This window comes from Mauremys mutica, chromosome 1, assembly GCF_020497125.1.
Source record: "Mauremys mutica isolate MM-2020 ecotype Southern chromosome 1, ASM2049712v1, whole genome shotgun sequence".
NCBI classification, from domain to species: domain Eukaryota; kingdom Metazoa; phylum Chordata; order Testudines; family Geoemydidae; genus Mauremys; species Mauremys mutica.
The window spans coordinates 374570439-374590366 of record NC_059072.1 but is presented as its reverse complement, the minus strand read 5'-3'; the positions used below and the strand labels follow the sequence as shown (position 1 = coordinate 374590366).

The 19928-nt window shown below is 44.1% G+C and overlaps 1 protein-coding gene across 1 annotated transcript in view; it reads left to right on the top strand.

The window, feature by feature from the left end:
- The window catches only part of LOC123375178 (metabotropic glutamate receptor 3-like), a 151934-nt gene that overhangs the window by 119445 nt on the left and 12561 nt on the right, over positions 1-19928 (top strand). Inside the window, exon 4 of the mRNA XM_045025906.1 lies at positions 14735-15801. Coding sequence (XP_044881841.1) covers positions 14735-15801 — 1067 coding nt within the window. The remainder of the gene's footprint in view (positions 1-14734; positions 15802-19928) is intronic.

Here is a 19928-nt window from a genome sequence, read left to right as displayed (position 1 = left end):
CCTCCATTCACCACAAATGCTGGCACTTGCCACTGTTGGAAACCAGTTACTGGACTAACTGGACACTGGAAATGATCCAGTGTGGCAATTCCTAGGTTCTTAGGAAATGTAAGTACTTCTCTAGGCCACAACCCAACAAGAAGTGAAGTGTAGGATACTCAATAGAACTGGGAGCAATTTCAGGTGGGCACAATGGGTGAAATTTTCCCTGGTGCAGAAGGCTGGCACTGGGCATATGCACCCACTTAAGTCCTACCTAACCCCTAATTCTGAGGGCTGGGTTGGGACATAAGTGGCACTTACGCCCTGCATTGGCCTTCTGCACAGGGGTGAATTTCCCCCATATTGATTCCCAAGTGGAATTTGCCCAGGGCTTCACATGTATACATCTACTCTAAAATGTTACACTTCCCACAGCTTAGTGTCCTGTACATGTACCCATACTAGGCACATGGATTCAGTGCTGAGGAAAGAATGCCACCTTCTAATGCAACTAAAATGATTAGGGGTTTAGAGAGGGTCCCATACGAGGAAAGATTAAAGAGGCTAGGACTCTTCAGCTTGGAAAAGAGAAGACTAAGGGGGGACATGATAGAGGTATATAAAATCATGAGTGATGTTGAGAAAGTGGATAAGGAAAAGTTATTTACTTATTCCCATAATACAAGAACTAGGGGTCACCAAATTAAATTAATAGGCAGCAGGTTTAAAACAAATAAAAGGAAGTTCTTCTTCACGCAGCGCACAGTCAACTTGTGGAACTCCTTACCTGAGGAGGTTGTGAAGGCTAGGACTATAACAATGTTTAAAAGGGGACTGGATAAATTCATGGTGGCTAAGTCCATAAATGGCTATTAGCCAGGATGGGTAAGAATGGTGTCCCTAGCCTCTGTTCGTCAGAGGATGGAGATGGATGGCAGGAGAGAGATCACTTGATCATTGCCTGTTAGGTTCACTCCCTCTGGGGCACCTGGCATTGGCCACTGTCGGTAGACAGATACTGGGCTAGATGGACCTTTGGTCTGACCCGGTACGGCCTTTCTTATGTTCTTATGTTCTTATGTTCCAGCTGATCAGCACTGAAGGATGACAAAAGAGATTCTGTTAATGGTAAATAGACATTTTTATGAGGGAAGTTTGTTAAGCTCATTCTTTTGGTTTGCAAGGACAAAAAAGAGAATGACTGTCTCCAGCATGGAATTCCAGTATCCTGAAGAACAAAAATCCTCTTCTGAGACTCTTTATAAAAGAAATCTGTCATGTCACAGTAGGTTTGGAAGCTATGTTGTCAGTGCCCTTCTAAGTTCTCTACAACAGTTTTTCAACCTCTGCCTCTTCCTGGTCTATGCTTCCACCTTTATGCAGGAAAATACATCAAAATTCCCTTTTTGTCTTTCCCCGCCGAGTCCAGTGATTGCTCCTGCTGTTGCTTAACATTCAGTGGAGCAAAACATTGCGTGGAGGGGGGAAATTTGCGCATCATGGTTTATCCTCCATCCTTGGGAGTGGAGGAATGCAGCAGTATTAACAGGATATGCAACTTGCATGTTATTGGTAAAAGAGACTCCAATGAACTCTGATGGCACTGGCAGGTGACTTGTCAGCTTTGCATCTGGGAGGACATGATACACATGAATAACTTAAAAGCCAGTAGTGGGCATCTTTTATTTCACCATCCCTCTATTGTTATTCGTTGGTGTGCATAGTGTAACTTCACATCTGAACTGGCTGACTAGGCATTTTGGACATCAGTAAGATGTTTCCCTGCATGGTGGTTTAACCCCTCATGATATTAGATGTAATTCCTATATCTTGTGTCTAAGGCAGGAAAGATCCCACAGAAAAGGTATTGACTAACCCAAGCCCCAACTTAGCAAGGCACTAAATCAGTGGTTCCCAAACTTTAACAGCCTGTGAACCCCTTTCACTAAAATGTCAAGTCTCGCGAACCCCCTCCTAAAAATGAATATTTCCAGGGATTTTCTCCTTTACCTGAGTATAAATTATAAAAGCATTGATCTTAGAAATATAAAATTTGTTTTTATGACATGCTTATTACACACTATTTATTATTATTTATCATTACAGTATTTTTAGTACATTATGAAAACGGCAACACTCTTCCAAATCTGACTTTTGTAGCTTGTACCACTTTGAATAAGCCTGTTATAAGACAAGGCTCCTATGTTTTATCAGATGTGAAACAGCATGAAGGTATTTAAGAAGCCACCTCAAAGAGTTCCTCCTCTACAAGCATTTAAGTCTTGAGCAGTCCAGGCAAACAGCGCACGTTACAACAAACCTTAAACTTGCTCTTCATAATAATGTTAAAAACAATCCTAGCTGCCTATTTAATTTTAAAAACAGCAAAAATATCCTCCTCCCTTTCCATTTCTTATAAGGAGTCTTGAAGTTTAAATCTCCTCAGTGTGATAGATAGGCTTGCTTTGATCCTTTTAGCTCTTGGAAGTCCAGGGGCTCCAGGCTGCTGGCCTCGTGCTGCCCGGGGTCCCTAGGGACAGCTCTGTCCGCCATTAGGGAATTTTTCCCCCGAGAACCCCTGTAACATTTAGCGAACCCCCAGGGGTTCACGAACCCCAGTTTGGGAACCACTGCACTAAATGTATGCAAAGAGTCTCACTGAAAGCATGAGCTCACTTCATTCTCCATTTGGAGTCTATATGTTCACACCTCCTCTACGCGCATGTGCATGGCAAATTCACCTTAGAGTAAGCAGCTGTGTACCAAAAAAATTCTGGGAGTTGAACCCCTGCATGTTGTTTGGGGGATTATTATGAGGTGTTGAATCTGTTTACATTTCCAAGTGAAACTCAGGTCATCTTTCCCTTCCACCAATATTACACCCACTGTCCCAACCACTGTAATTGATCTGCTCAGCTACTCTTCTCCATCTTAGCATGTCCATTCCCCCCTGTATGGGCACGAGGGTTACTGTACCCAGAACAACATAGCATTGTGTCGCTATTCAAACTGTACAGAATTGTCTTATCCTTTATACGAATGGCATTTTACATTTAAGCTTAATTACCTTAAAGGGATTGCTCTGCTTGGAGTGCACTATATTTTCCTATTGGAAACACAATTTACCTTTGCAAACATTCTCAGAATTATCAAATTGTATAGTAACTGCTGGAGAATTTTTGATAGTTTTGTAAAAAAAAACCTCACAAATATTATTGCAATACAAGTTATAAAAGCCACATCTGTCAAATTTGGGAGCTCCTTTATATCAAGTCAATTAGACACTAACAGACAGAGGGTCTATTTCAAGGTTCATTTGGTTCCTATTTCTAAAGTCTGAAACTAGCTAATTAAAAACATTTTGAGCATTCTCTGGAAACATCTCTCTAATCCTCCAGGTCCCCCACTCATGAGAAAAATGTCTTCACCATCATCATGCTTCAATATCTTAATCTCTGAGTCTATTCAAATTCCCTTCAGGTTTATCCAAAGAGACACAGATTAAGAGGGACTGACTGAATGTGATAGATATTCAGCGCCTAACCACCCATCTTCCATTATATGCAAATACAATCTGTGGGCTAGATTTTAAGGGAGGAAGGGATGGTGCATAAGCTGCAGAACTGCAGGAGCAGCCCTTAGAGGCACTGTACTTCAAAGACACAGGGGTGAGAAGGGGGTGTTGGTACATTACCACTGGCTTATACCAGCAGCACATTACAGCACAACCTCCAGGCCAGCTTGGCAACACTAGCCAGTGCATTGGAGACGCTGAGCCTAAGTTCTACCCATCCCTCTCCCCACCAAATTCCAACCCACCTGCTCCTGGGAAGGAGAAAATGGACATGCCCCTGCTTAGACCTTCGTGCCTGGTCCAACGATCCGAGTAGCTTGTGTAGAGTGTAAACGGGTTTCTTGCTCCCTTGCATAGGGCACATAGTCCAAGTCAGAATCTAGGCCTGTGTAAGCAACTTTATAATCCTCAGCATTTGTACAAGCAAGGTCATCAGCTTGCAGATTGATTCAAAGAATCACAAAGGATTTTTAAAGACCTGCTTAGAATAAAGCTTTCCCCCTCCTGAAGTTTCACACCGTCACCCTAAAAAGGTCCATAATTCTTCATAATGGGATTGGGTTCCCCTTGCTCATGTTTACAAAACAACTAGTTGGCCTGAGGGAGGAGTTAGACTGTTTAAAGTCACGCTTTAATTTCCTTGGTAATTACAAGTTGATTGCTAGTATAAATTACCTTGCATGCTTGCTGCCTTTTGTGCCAGCCATTTCTGACAGTGAATAATCTTAACTTAAAAGCCTGATATCAATCCAGAGGCATCACTGCTGAAATCCCACAGTACATTCCGATGGCTTGTCAATTATCAGCTAAACAGAATTCATTAACAAAATTAGACTTGGTATTGCTTGATTTTTAAAAATTATATTAATGCCATTTTAATTTTAAGGATTCATGAGATTTTCCTTACATTTTTAAAAAAATGTAATCTTTTTTGCTAATGTTTATATGTTTCATATTTTCCATGTATCAAACTGAATATTCGTGATAAATCAGCTCCGCCAGCAACTTTCAAAATATCCTGAGTAAGAACGATGTGATGAGAATAAGATCATGTTGGTTATGGGTTGCCACCTTGCAACCAGCCAATGGTTCCTCAACAGCAGAGGCCCCAAGGATCATGCAAGTAGGTGGACAAGACAGAAGGGAAAACATAGAGCATTGTTTTCATGCAACCAAGTCATAGCAGAGACGGCTAGTGAGTTTGCCCTACCTAAGGTCAGGTCTAATTTACAAAGTTTTGTCTGCATAGGTATAGCTGTCCAAGAGTGTGATCAGCTGGCAGAGCTGGGCAACGGGGCCTGCTTTCAGGAAAGACACTGCTTCTTGCACGTACCTCTGACAGCTCATACAAGCTGCTATCACTCAGTACGTCTACACTGCAATTAGCTACCTGTGGCTGGCCCATGCCAGCTGTCTCGGGCTCATGAGGATACGGGGCTGTTTAATTGCAGTGCAGACATTGCAGCTTAGGCTGCAACCTGAGCTCTGGCACCCTCCCACCTTGCAGGTTCCTGGAGCCGGGACTCTAGCCCAAGCTTGGACGGCTACACTGCAATTGAACAACGCCTTAGCCCAAGCCCAGTGATCCCAAGTCAGCTGCAGGTTTTTGTTTGCAGTGTAAACATACTCGTTTTGGCCTGCCGCTATTGAGGCCTTGTCCCCTATTGAGACTAGGCTAGGCACGACTTTCCTATTTGACTCTCTGGGCTTGTCTACACTTCAGCGTAGACACTGCCCACACGGACAGGAGGAATTCTCCCATCAGCGTAGGTAATCCACCTCCCCAGGAGGTGATAGCTAGGTCAACAAAAGAATTCTTCCCTCCACCTAGCACTAGCTACGCAGGGACTTAGTTCAATTTAACTACGCCACTCCGGGGTGTTGATTTTTCACACCCCTGGCAGACCAGGTTAAACTGACCTAATTTTCTAATGTTGACCAGACCTCCATTAATAATTGTGTGAGGATTGACAGTTGCATGTTCTGGCTCCCATCAGCAAGTCAGTTAAGATGCTTAGCTGAAATGTGAGCCACGGAGCTGAATATAAAATCTGATCGGTCACAGTTGATAGTAAGGTTACATTGATAAAGGGTTAATGAACGTTATATGATAGACATGAGCAGAATGTGTTACAGATAGGTATAAGCACATCAGGAGAAGGTGTCATAGGTGGTTATAAGATGTTTACAAGCAATCTCCTTGACACTATAACACTTGAGTTGTTCTTTTAAATCTATTAATTATTTACTAACCCTTTATAAAATATTTATAAACAGATCTTAATATAAAGTGAGACCATTTGAGCAGTAGTGCAGAGAATACTCTGGGTGTGAGTCTTCTCTCAGTGACCGTAGTGTAAATCAGGAGGAGCCCTGCTGAACTCGGTGGAGTTACACTGGTGTAGAAACAAGTGCCAGTGAGCTCTGATTCAACACGTTACGTGGTTTGAAATGTAATCACACGAGAAATAAATCACTTCAACTTCACCAGATTGTATGTAGCTAAATCAAAGAGAATGAAAAGCTAAATTAACTCTTTGAGTCCTGCAGGATACTTTGTAAGGTCTGATACCAGAGGAGCCGATGAGCCCCAGGCACCACGAGTCTTGTTGTATTATCAAGGATCTTCCTTATAAGGCATTGCCAAGACAATTAATAGGTCCCTGAAATGGGGAAAGAGGTTAATAGAAAGTACAGTTTTCATATTATCTACTTGCATAAATGTCTTCTTTTCCACACTTACAGCAGCTATTTGTAGTTTTTCTAGCGCCATCTAGTGCGACTAAAGGGGTTTTACATAACTTTCCAGGAAACTTCAGCGTTCCACAGATCTAATCGGTTCTTTACCTTTTCATTTCCAGATTAGCTTCATAAGGTGCCACTTACCACAGGGCTGTGGGGCCAGCAGGCTACTGAGGAAGGGAGCTGTAGTATGCACAATATGCATTCCTACATTTGTTTCTGAACCACCTGAAATCAAGGCTTAGGAAACGGCAGGGCTGAGACTATGCAACGCTTTTGTCAAGGCATGTTATTAATGAGCTATCTCTGCACCACTGAGCTCTGTCTCTAATCTGCACCTTGTTTTGGAAGATTACATACTGCAAGCTCGGAACAGCTGTTTATTTTATTTAAGACACTGTATCTTCTCAGATTTAGGCATATCTGCTGTTATTTCCACTTAGGCTCAGCTGCTACAAGTGTTATTTTCTCTAAAGTGACATTTATACGTTAAGTACTGTGCCAAACACATGCTAGGTAGTCTGCAGAATCCATCCTTGACCAAAGAGTAACTGCCTACGCATAAAACCATATCTAAGCCTGCTTCCAGTCTGCTCAAGATGAAGCTTATCTCTTTTCTATAGGTTCAGCTTTCCCAAAAGAGTTGCCTAGTACCTAATATATTGAAGCCTCTTCTCTTTCACTTTCCTCTCACATATGCAGTGAGATCCTGCAGTTTCTCCATCTAGCTGGCCCCATGTGTGGACCTGGAGGCATTTCAGAGAGAAGAATTACCACACCAGCCTTTAACTTAACCTTTTCCCCTAATAATGTACATTCCACTACTAAGACTTCTCTCCTACATCTCCCTGCATCATGAGTACCTACTATGTACCATCAGTACTATGACTGCAGGCTCCTCCACAACACTCACTAGACATTTGTTTAAATATCTTGTGAGATCTGGCACTTTAACACCCAGAAAGCAGGTCACCAAATTATCCTCACAAGCGCCACATACTCAGCTATCAATAGTTCTCCTGTTCAGATTCCTATCGCCACAGCCTCTCCATGTCTCCCAGCTGAAACCTCCATCTCCTGGAGCAGCCTCCTTGGTGTCTGATTTGACTCCTATGTGGGCATGTTAGTTCCATCTGAAGGAGTTTGTCCGTCAATTCCACATTGGCCCCTCCCATCCTGAGCCAAGCTTTCTCAACTGGATGATCAATGCAGCCTGTTCTAAGTAGGGTCTGTGCTGTACCAATGGGCAGTCTCTGTAAATCCATTTCTCTCAGCTCTACCGATTCAACAATACTGGACCTGCACTAGGCTCCCAGGCCATGAGCTGTTTGCACCAAGCACATAAATGCATCACTTGGCCACAAGGCTAGGAGATGTACCTTCTACAACCCGTGCAATAAACTGGGCAGTTCTACTTTTCTGAAATATGTTACTGGCATCCTACCTCTATTTTTAGTCTGGTGGGGTTTGCTCTGTAACTGGGCACTAGGCAGAACTAGGAAATACTTTATGTGCCTTTAAATTATATATTGTTTTGTTGGTTTAGTTGGTTTACAGTTTTTACTTTAGTTAACCCTCTTTGCATAGGTGTAGTTGGGAACTGTGATGAGGTAGACTGGGTTCTTTGAGGCCCCCTGCTGGAGGCCTTGTGGTCTAACCACACCCCACTCTCCAGAAAGGAGCAATGAAAATGGGTCCTCCAGACCTGCCTAGAAAGGCTGCAGGGAAGCAGCCAATCAGAGCCCAGCTGGCTCAGTTAAAAGGAGCTGCTGGACCTGAGTAGATCGTTTGTTGGCTGGGACCAAACAGGTGGGGAAGGCTGTGAAATTTTCCAGGCGAGGAGGCCTGGGAGAGACCTGGTGCAGGCTGGGAACTGACAGAGAACCCTGAGATAAGGGTGAAGAGGAAGGGGCTATGTGGGTACTGGCCCAAGGAATAGCAGTTGTAGTTATTAAAGGAAGCAGCATGTGGCTGCTATTTCTAGGGTCCCTGGGTTGGGGCCCGGAGTAGTGGAGGGTCCAGGTCCCCCCATGGATCACTGGGGAAGTGGCCTAAGCCCCAAGAAGGGGATAAGAGTCACTACTAAAAGCCCAAAAAAGAGGCTAGAATTTAAACAGGACAGCAAAGAACCACTGAGGACAAGGAGTCTCCAGGGAGAAAGCCCTGGGTTCACTGCTCTATACCAGGACAGGCACAAACTTAGAGCTAACCCAGAAGGAGCTGAAAATTGAGCCCAGAAACAAGGCTAAAAACATCAACAAGGGCACAGGGACCAGCCCTGTTGGACCTTATACCTGGAAAGGGTTCCTTCCTGTGTTTAGACTCTGTGTGACATAGCCAGAGGACTGAGTCGCTAAACACCCACCTGATGCGGTTAAAAGCCAACAGGAGCAGAGTGAGTGAGTGTGCAGGTTCACACCTAACTGACAGGAGGTGCTCACAGGAGGTGAGTGTCCCCTGTCTCAGACACACAAAATGCAAGATAAGGATGAATTCAAGAATACTGCTGCAAAGATCATCTTTTTTTATTACCTTCCAAGAGACAGGAGAGATTAGTTAACTGAGCTCATACCTCTATAAATAGCTGTTTTAAAGATTGTGACTTAAATCCCCAAATTAACTGCCCAAATTAATTTTAAAATTGAAACTGGGAAAATAAAGAAGAATAAAATCCTTGCTGAGTGACTCATTAGTTGGTCTGGGATTTCCTTTCTGGGAAACTCACTGCTGACATTTAAAAATTATTCATTTTATTCTACAGACTAAACTTCTATTTTATTATCATTATGCATTCTTGTCTTTGGTGTGGTGGGATCTTTTTAGTACTGTGAAGTCAACTTCTCTGGTACCCCTTGAGTTGTACATTGCTACATCAGCTACATTATGTTGATAAATACTAAGTAAAAAATGCTTCAGTAATTTTGTATCTAATCATCAGCTACATTAATTACTACAATCAAAGGGTTTCATTTGTATTCTTTGGTTCCCCATATTCTAGTTTAATTAATCACTGTTTGGTCAAATGACTTCAGCCTCCTTATCCAAAGTATTTAAAGTCTCTCAACCCTCCCACAAAGCATTGTAATTTATTTTTATCTATCAACTGCCACCCAAAATGCAAGCATCTGTCTGTATGTACATGTGCTAAAAGACAACTGCAATTCATAGATTCCAAGGCCAGAAGGGACCAGTGTGCTCATCTAGTCTGACCACTTGCATAACACACACCAGAATAATTCCTAGAGAGATCTTGCAGAAAACCATCCAAGCTTGATTTAAAAATGTCAGTGATGGAAAATCCACCATGACCCTTGGTAAATTGTTCCAATGATTAATTATACTCACCATTAAAAAATTATGCCTTATGTCCAGTCTGAATTTGTTTAGATTCAACTTCCAGCTAATCATGTTCTACCTTTCTCAGCTAGATTGAGGAGCCCATTATTATATATTTGTTCCCCATGTAGGTACTTATAACCTATAATCAAGTCACCCATTAATCTTCTCTTTGTTAATCTAAATAGATGAGTTTAGGGTGACCAGACAGCAAGTGTGAAAAATCAGGACAGAGGATGGGAGGTAATAGGCACCTATATGAGAAAAAGCCCTGAATATCGGGGCTGTCTCTATAAAATCAGGACATCTGATCACCCTAGATGAGTTCCTTGAGTCGATCACTTTCATTGTAAGACTGTTGTCTTTACAAACTTGGACCCCTATCCTGCAAACATTTTTGCACATGCTTCATTGCAGTCAACCACTTGAATGCTTAAAGTTAAGCACATGTGTAACTGTTTATAGAATGGAGGGGGTTACTTTCTGTAGCTCTCTCCAACCAGTGTGCCAGGCTGTCTAAGGCCATGCCTGAGTGCCAATATTTATACTCATATGTAAAAGGTACTATTTTTAATATTGATAATCCCCTTTGTTAACCAGTGCTGGGGCTTACTACTGTGGGATGCCAAGAACTCTGGCCTTCAATCAGCCAAGCACTTAAGCAGGTACCTAACCGTCAGCACACGAGCAGCCCCATGAAGCCACATGCTTTGAGTTGAGCACACCGCTAAGTGCTTGGCCTGTTCCAGCCCCCGATTCTGAGACTAGTTGCACCTCTCTAGTTCCAGTGGCTCAGGACCTCACAGGATCTGACCCACTGCTGCCCAGTGAATAAACTGTCAAAATTAAGCAGGTGTTAACAGCTTCCACAAGCTACAACTGTGCTATGAATAATGAAATGAGACAGTGGCACGTTGCTGAAGCACTGTTAAGTGCTGCATTATGATTTTATATTAATGGTGCTTCTGGCTGAGGGGGCAGGGAGACGAACTGATTTAACCTTGCCTCTCATTGTCCTGTATTGGGAATTTGCTACTTGTTTCGTGGAGATGATGTCATTTCAGGGAGGCCTGGCTCTTCTGGGGAAGCGCCTGCTGCCGTTATTCAGGCAGGGGAGTGCTTTGCTCTGCCAGGAGTCTCATTGGGCTAGATTGTGCCCCCCATTATGGGGGAATAAGTACTCCCCTTACACCACTGCTACACAGACTGCCCAGGCCTGCAGAGTAGCCTCACAAGCAAAGCTGAAGCAGACGGGCGGGAAGTGGGCTGGGACGAGACAGCAATGGGTGCAGCTTCAGCTCCAACCCCCAGCACCAGCTGGCTAATTAACTCAGCAGTAAATTACTATCTCCCTACCCCTCCTTGGTGCAAGTAAGGGAAGAGGGTACCTGTGTGTCAGCGCCTTCCAGGACTGCTCCTAGGCAGGTGCAGTTTAGGCACCGCTTCTTTGCTCAGGGCTTTGCCTAATGTCACCGTCTGTCTTAGTGAAAACAATGGGAGGAGCTGCGGACTTAGATATTAGATACAACTGTGTGTTTGAAAGTTCCCGCTGCTGGGGGGGCAGGAGGCAAGGAGCAGGGGGGGATCAGATGGGGGCAGGGGCCGGCCCACACCTGGCTGTTTGGGGGGGCACCGCCTCCCCTAACCGGCCCTCCAGACAATTTCTGAAACCCGATGCGGCCCTCAGGCCAAAAAGTTTGCCCGCCCCTGCTTTAAGCTCTGGCGATGTCTCTTCAGTGCCCAGGGAGTCAGCCAAGAGGCAGCCGTCACATAAGGGAGATAGAGGTTGGCCGTGAATGCTTTTAAAAAATACAGTCCGTCCACCCCAAGAAATCCAAAGGAAATGGATTGTAGGCTGGAGGGGGAAATTACATCCTTAACTAAAGGGCTTTGCTTATGTAAATAAGAGTTTGACAGAATTAAAGCTATTACCCAACAGCAATGTGAGATGAGGGGGGGGAAGGGGCAGGGCCGGCTCCAGAGCCCAGCGGGGCAAGCACCCGCCTGGGGCGGCCCTTTCCCGGGGGGGCGGCAGGCTGGGCCGGCGGACCTGCCGCAGTCGTGCCTGCAGGAGGTCCACCGGAGCCCCGGGAGCAGCGGACCTGCATCACTGCGGAGGGGACGCTCGGCCGGCGGCTCCAGTGGACCTCCCGCAGGCATGACTGCGGATGGTTCGCTGGTCCCGCGGCTCGGCTGGACCCCCCGCAGGCATGCCTGCGGCAGCTCAACCGGAGCCGCCGGAGCAGCGAACCGCCCGCAGCTGCGAGAGGTCCAGCCGAGCCGCGCGACCAGCGGACCCTCCGCAGTCATGCCCGCGGGAGGTCCGCTGCTCCCGCGGCTCGGGGGCGCCTCCCGGGCATGACTGCTTGGGGCGGCCAAATTTGTAGAGCCGCCCCTGGGAAGGGGAGATTTATTCTAGCCAGGGTTGTGGAACCAATTCCATAACCAGACACACCAGCATTGAAATCGTTTATTGCCCACCAGCAGTAAATACACTTTCACTTCCTGCCAGCGATGCTGTCCCCCTTTTGTGCTGCAGAGAGAGAGGTACAATAAATCACATGGTAATTGCCATTTCCTCTCACATTTTTTATAATTCTTCGTTCCCTTTGTGAACCGCAGCTTGTGGAAAAAGCCAAAACGCTCCAGAGCTTTAACAGGCTGAAGTGCTACAATATTGATTCCCACAGAAGGTCACAGTTCCAGTTCATGAGTTTTTATCCATTCCCCAAGCACGGCGTAGGACCACAGCAGTGCATGCCAGGCAGCTTAACAAAGAGCTGTAACAAAATCAATATAGATGGATTCCTAACTGTTTAGGATGCAATAATAATAAGACACAATGGCATGACAGGAAATTGTTATGGAATTTATAATTACTTCAATATCATCCTCTAAATCAGATCGTTCCAAATAAATCCTCTCTTTGGCTTCATATTACACTGTCCAGATCCAAACTGCTTCTTACCAAGAGGCTCCTTTAAAATGCCTTCTATCCTGCAGGGTGAATTCCACTGAATAACACTGAGCTCTTGCCAAAAATGATCCCCTTTCCTGAACGACAAGAGACAATGCGAAGGTTCAGGATTGTACATACAATGGGGATATCAGAGGGGTTTGAATGGTTTGGAGAAAGTTCCCTTCCCCTTCTTCCCCCTCTCTCCTGACCTAACCTTCCCAGGCACATGCAAGATTTTTAAATAATGTGCATTAGTCTAGCAACTTCCTTTCCAGGTGCTACAGAGCTGCTAAATTTCTCATGCTATTTGATGGTCTTCTTATAGTCACAGGCTACAAGGGAGCTCTCCTCTTGCATCTCCATGCAATGAATGTGGGACAATACCCTTGTGGTGGGAGGGAAGGGATCAGCATCAGGGCCACTAGTGGTTGAGGGCACCTAAAAGCCCGCTCAGGCAAGGAGGTGGAGTGGAGGTGAGCTGGGGCGGGGGCGCACGGGAAGGGCTGCCCGCAGTAATAGGGGGGGCGCACAGGGGAACCGCTCCCCACCCCAGATCACCTCCACTCTGCCTCCTCCGCTGAGCACACAGCCCCCCCTCTAAGTCTCCTCCAATCGGTGCTGCAAGCCTGGGAGGGGAAGAGAATTAGAGCGGCGCCGGTGTGCTCAGCGGAGGAGGCGGAGCTGAGGTGAGCTGGGGCGGGCTCCCCCAGCGGGGTTAGCTGCCACGGGGGGGGTCTCCCCGGGTGGGGTTAGCTGCCGCGGGGGGGGGGGGTAGCTGCTGCAGGGGGGGGCGGGGGGGGGGTGGGCGTGGTTAGCTGCCACGAGGGGGCGGGGTTAGCTGGATGGAGGGGTGGCGCAAGGTGGAAGTTTCACCTAGGGCGCAAAACTTCCTTGCACCAGCCCTGATCCGCATGCAACTGAATAGGGGATAAAGGTGGAACCTATTATGCTTTATCTCTAAGGTTACTAGAAACCCACCTTGGGAAAAACCAGCTATGAGCATGACTTACCTCTGAGACATTTGCACCAGTAACAACCGAGGATGTAGAATGTGCGATATCCAAGCAGTTGCTGTCCACGTTCAATGTATTTTTTAATTCAACTGGGTCCAAGAGGAAAAATTCCAAAAATATGTAGATCAGTGAAATGCATATTTTTAAACAGGGAAGTAGCAGGATACAATCTCTAGTTTGTCCATCCAAGGAATGGCATATTCAGTGAAAAGAAGTTAAATATGAGCTTTGTCAAATGAGTTCATTCTTGTAAGTTAATAGGAGCCTAGCAAACTTCAAAAAAGTATTGAATCAGATCTTCAGCCAGTGCAAACTGTCATAGCTCCACTGGCTTCAACAGAGCTATGCCAGTTTTATACCAGCTGAGGATTTGCGCCATTGTACATTTGGATAGAGCCTTTATAGAGCTTATTAATATCTAGCTCTTAGGTCAAAAAGTCTTTGTAAATCTGAGGGAAGGGGCCTTACAAATGATAAATGCTACATTTTTCTATCCTTAACAGTGAAGGGAGGGTTCCAGGTTGTCTCTGTATATATTTAGAATGTGCATTTGAAAGAGTGGTCAGAGGTGAACTGCTTTTAGTCCAGTGATTCTTGGTCCACATGCTACCAATGATCTGCAGAGATGTTCTTGACAGTCTGTAGAATGAAATATTTTGAACCCAAAATAGTGGGAAATGGAGATGTTAGTAAAGGAGGAGACCCTTGAAAGGATTTATCTCGTACGAAGTGCTCTGCAGTGCATTCCATATACTGCGGGACATGTATCATTTTGAAATGTGGCCCATGTGCATAGCTTTAGCATGGGATGCCACTTCGTAATAGAAAAATCTTTTCATAGGTGACCTCCACAACAAGACAAAATTTGAAAAACAACGCTTCCTTTAGATTTGCAGTAAAGTCTCAGACCTGACCTTGATCTTTTGGTCATTCATAACGCAGCTGTTCCTTGAACAGGTGCTTCTACCAATAAGAAAATTTCATAATTGATGTTTGGGATCAAAATTCCTCACTCGCTCTAGATGGTCTAAAAAACTGACAGCATCTTGCTAGATAGATATGCCTGCCAAAGGAAAGAAAAATGCTTAGAGTTGCACGGTTCATTTCCTCTCTTTCTGTTTTTGACAGCTCCATTTAACCCTCCCAATGCTGCGGACAGCGTGGTCAAATTTGACACCTATGGAGATGGGCTAGGCCGATACAACGTGTTCAATTTCCAGTATGCCGGAGGCAGATATTCCTACCTGAAGGTCGGTCACTGGGCAGAAATCTTGTCACTGGACGTAGACTCAATTCACTGGTCCAGAAGCTCTGTCCCCACTTCCCAGTGTAGCGACCCCTGTGCTCCTAATGAAATGAAGAGCATGCAGCCAGGAGACGTCTGCTGTTGGATATGCATTGCCTGTGAGCCCTTTGAATACTTGGCTGATGAATTTACCTGTGCAGACTGCGGGCCTGGGCAGTGGCCCACTGCTGACCTGACTGGCTGCTATGACCTACCAGAAGACTATGTCAAGTGGGAAGATGCCTGGGCAATAGGCCCCGTTACCATTGCATGTCTGGGTTTTATTTGTACCTTCATGGTTGTGGCAGTCTTTATCAAGCACAACAACACTCCCCTGGTCAAAGCTTCCGGCCGTGAACTGTGTTACATATTACTCTTTGGGGTCTTCTTGTCTTACAGCATGACATTCTTCTTCATAGCCAAGCCTTCTCCGGCCATCTGCACCTTACGCCGTTTGGGGCTGGGAAGTTCTTTTTCAGTTTGCTATGCCGCCCTCCTGACAAAGACAAACTGCATAGCCAGAATATTTAACGGTGTGAAGAATGGTGCTCAACGGCCTAAATTCATCAGCCCCAGCTCTCAGGTCTTCATCTGCCTGAGCCTTATCTTGGTACAGATCATAGTGGTGTCTGTGTGGCTCATAGTAGAGTCCCCGGGCACCAGACGGTATACTCTTCCTGAGAAAAGGGAGACTGTCATATTGAAATGCAATGTTAAAGATTCCAGTATGTTAATCTCCTTAACATACGACGTAATCCTTGTTGTCTTATGCACTGTATATGCCTTCAAAACAAGGAAGTGCCCAGAGAACTTCAACGAAGCCAAGTTTATCGGTTTCACAATGTACACAACGTGCATCATTTGGCTGGCCTTCCTCCCCATATTTTATGTGACATCTAGTGACTACAGAGTAAGTCTTTGGACATTTGTTTCTATAAATTGTGTGCATCACCTTAGCAGGAAGACTGGCATTTCCTTTCACTTTTGTGCTCTCCAGTGCCCCTAGCAAACATTCCCTTTTCATTGTTAATGCCCTGCTAAGCATGCGACACATCAGCCATTGCTTTATATGAAAATGTTACTTTACTTCTAAGCAGATGATGGACTTGCTTTGAACTGTGGTTGTTCAGAGAATGTTTTTACACTAAACAGTAGATCTGGCTGATGGAGGCAGAAGCACATGGGCAAAATATTCATGCACTGGTATATTACTATGGATAGTCACAGTTACAATAGCTCAGACCAAGGTTCAGAAAACAGTTATCTAATAGAGGTGAACTTTAACTAAAACCTGAACCAAATTGTACAGGAAACCTCAGGTTTACTAAAATAAGGAAGTATCAGAGGGGTAGCCATGTTAGTCTGTATCCACAAAAGCAACAAGGAGTCCGATGGCACCTTAAAGACTAACAAATGTATTTGGGCATAAGCTTTCGTGGGTAAAAAATCCACTTCTTCAGGTGAGGGAGGTAGTTGTGGTAGATGGTCCTTACACCAAGTTTCACTGTATTTATAAAATTGACAGAAAGGTGAATAAGATTAACTTCGCCAGAGGATGTTGTGAAGGCCAAGATTATAACAGGGTTCAAAAAAGAACTAGATAAATTCATAGAGGATAGGTCCATCAATGGCTATTAGCCAGGATGGACAGGGATAGTGTCCCTTAGCCTCTGTTTGCCAGAAGCTGGGAATTGGTGACAGGGGATGGATCACTTGATGATTTCCTGTTCTGTTCATTCCCTCTGAAGCACCTGGCATTGGCCACTGTCAGAAGACAGGATACTGGGCTAGATGAACCTTTGGTGTGACCCAATATGGCCGTTCTTATGTTCTTAACTAAAAGACAAGACAGTCATTAGCAGTAGAGTTGAACAAATGTTCTTTTTTTTTTTTTTTCATTCGGTGGCTGATCCGAAAAATCCAGAAAAAGAATTTCAGGTTAAACAAAACATTTTGTTGGACTCTAAATGATTTTTGTTTCAGTTTTGTTATATTTTCAGTTGTTTCTTATTCTTTAAGGTTTTTTTTAAACAAATCTAGCAACAGTTCTAAACAAAATGTCACTGGAAATGAAAAGTCAAAACATTTTGTTTCAAAAATAGTTGAAATGGTTAATTTGAACTTTTTCACATTTATTCAGCCAAAACTATTTGCCAGATTCGACGTGCATTTACTCATAGTTTTGGTTGCCCTGAAACTGCATTTTTTGGCAAACAAGCTACTTGACCGAAAATGTTTGTCCAGATCTAACTGACGGTATATGTCAGGGAGATAATATTATCAGGGAAATAACAGGGGAGTTAATAGCATCACTCGACATTAGGGCTGGCCAGGAAACAATTGTTTCATTTCAAAACTTGGTTTCATTACAACATGGAATGAAATGAGACCTTTTGAAATTTTTCCTGAGAGACAGCAAGAGACAGACTAGCCCCAGAAAAGCCAATAGCCTGGTGGTTAGAGCAATCATCAGGAATGTGGATGACCTCAGTTCAAGTCCCTATTCCAAATCAGAGGCTTAAATCTGGGTCTCCCATAATCCTGTGTGAATACGCTAGCCACTGGGCTATTAGCTATTCTGGGGTTGGGTCTTTTATCTATCTCCAGAGATTCCCTCCTGGACCTGTATAACCTTGTCGTCAAAATCAACGTGTTTCCACAAAACTTCTTGTTTTTGACAAAACAGCATTTTTCAACAAGAAGTGTAGTCAAAAAATTTTCAACTGGCTGCACTCTACTCAGCCTTGGTAGGGCCAGACCAAGAATATTATGTGTAGTTCCGGTCTCCTTAGCCTAGGAAAGATATAGAAAGACAAGAGACAATACAAAGATGTCAAATACAAATACAAAAGTTAAACAGAGTGAATCTAAGAGAGCTAAATGTGTCTAGTCTAGACAAGAGAAGACCCAGGGAGACATGATTACAGTCTATAAATAACTTCAAGGTAACAAGAAAGGGATTATTTAGTCTCACAAGCAGTTAGGACAAGGAGAAATAGCATGCAGCTAATGAAGGAAAAGATAGGCACTGGGGAAAAGTTCTTAACACTAAAAGCAATTGGATAGTGAGGTGGACACAAAGTGTTCAGTGGGTGGGGACAGATTAAATGAGACATTAGTGGGTATGCTAGACAGAGTAGTCCTACAACGTGCTTGTAGGAGTAGATGACTCAAGTGATATTTTCCAACTCTATTATCTATCGCTGGGATTTGAAAGGAACCCTGGGGATTTGGGTGCAAAACCTCCATTGAATGTAACTCAGTTTTGGCAGTGAGATTTCCAAAAGCACCTACAGTTAGTCAGGAGCACAAGTCTCATTGACTTAAGTTCAGGAAGGGACTTCAGTGAATGGAACTCTCATGTAGCTGCTTTGGCAGCTCCCACTCTGGGTGTCTTAACACTGTTAATCTCACTTAAATTCCACTCACTGATCCTACCGAATGGACTGAAACTTTATACATAATAAGTGATGCTTTTGTTATCTATAATCAAATGGTAATCTACTCATTCCATTCTCCTGTAAAACAATGCTGGTGGGGTCATTCTCAGGAGCTATTATTTGGGAAGTTGGTACCATAAACAACCAAGGAGACATAACAACAACAATGAATAAGTGAATGGTGACTGGATCGAGCTTTTAATATTATATTTGAAACTGGTTTAGGATGCATGAATAAGGGTGAAAAAATGGGAGGCTACTGGAAAATGTATGCAGAGATTTGGGCGCCTTTTAAAAACTGAAAAAGAAATCAAATGAAATGTAGAATTCACCCAATTAATTAATACAAATACCATGGGAAGAAACAAACTGTCCTTTCCTATGTTAGAGGGAAAAGGGCTATTTAACACCATTGATTTTTACACAGAGTTCCACTTTGATTTCAGGGGGTAGTCCCACTTCAGAATCGATGGCACAGTATGACCTGCTGTTATTAAATAATCACTCACAAATTTGCATGCGTTAGAGCAGTTAATGTATTTCATTTTTTTCAGCTGAAGATTCATCTTAGCCTAGCCTTAGGGGATGCAATTGTAAGAGATGTGCCGGAAGAGAAAAGTCTGGGGGTTAGATAAGTTCTAACACAGTCAGATGTTAAATTGTCCTACCACTCAGCTTACTGTGCTGTCATGAAAGCAGGTGGGTGGTAGTTTCTTGCTTAAGGTCGGATCCAAACTGCATTAAACTCAATGGGAGTCTTGCCACTGACTTTAGTGGGCTTTGGCTCAGGCCAGTAGAAAGCAAGGAAAGAGGAATGAATGGAAATGTGGCGGGGTGTTCATGTTATCTCTGTGTCCATTCAGGTTCCTAAGTGGTTCCCCCGCCATGTGGCATCTGAGCACTATGCACTGAGCAAAGCTTGAAGTGAGCTCCTTTTGTAAAGGGTGATTGTGTTATTACATTAATTATACTAGCAGCAAAGAATCCTGTGGCACCTTATAGACTAACAGACGTTTTGCAGCATGAGCTTTCGTGGGTGAATACCCACTTCTTAATTATACTGACCGTTGACTCCTGCTCGGTGCTCTCTGAATACATATAATGATGAAGAAGATGAGAAAGAAAGAAAGATCGATCCTCCGCATAGATACAAATGGCTGTTGGTCAAGGTCCCTTAGCAGGATTAAGATAAAGCAGACAAAGAAAGGACCTGTTTAAATTCCTAAACTTGTTTCTTTCAGCAACAGACGTTGGTTCAATAAAATATATCACCTCCCCCACCTTTTCTTTCTAATGTCCTGAGACCAACATGGCAAAAATAACACTGCATATGACGACATAGGCCATCCCCTGCTCTAGTTTTTCCCTTACAAAGTTTATTTTGAGAGTTGAGCCCCATCACAGTGTTAATCTGTAGCTTTGGCATGGATGTAACTGAAGGCAGAACTGTCCCTACTTGTGTAATAATTAATTAAGTAATAGAGTTTGAGAAAATGTAATTGAACCTTTTCATTGAGGACTCTGCTCTGAAGGAAAGAGACTAAACTGAACCTGAGGCAGCGAACTGGCACCCAGTTATCACAATGATGAGTGTTGT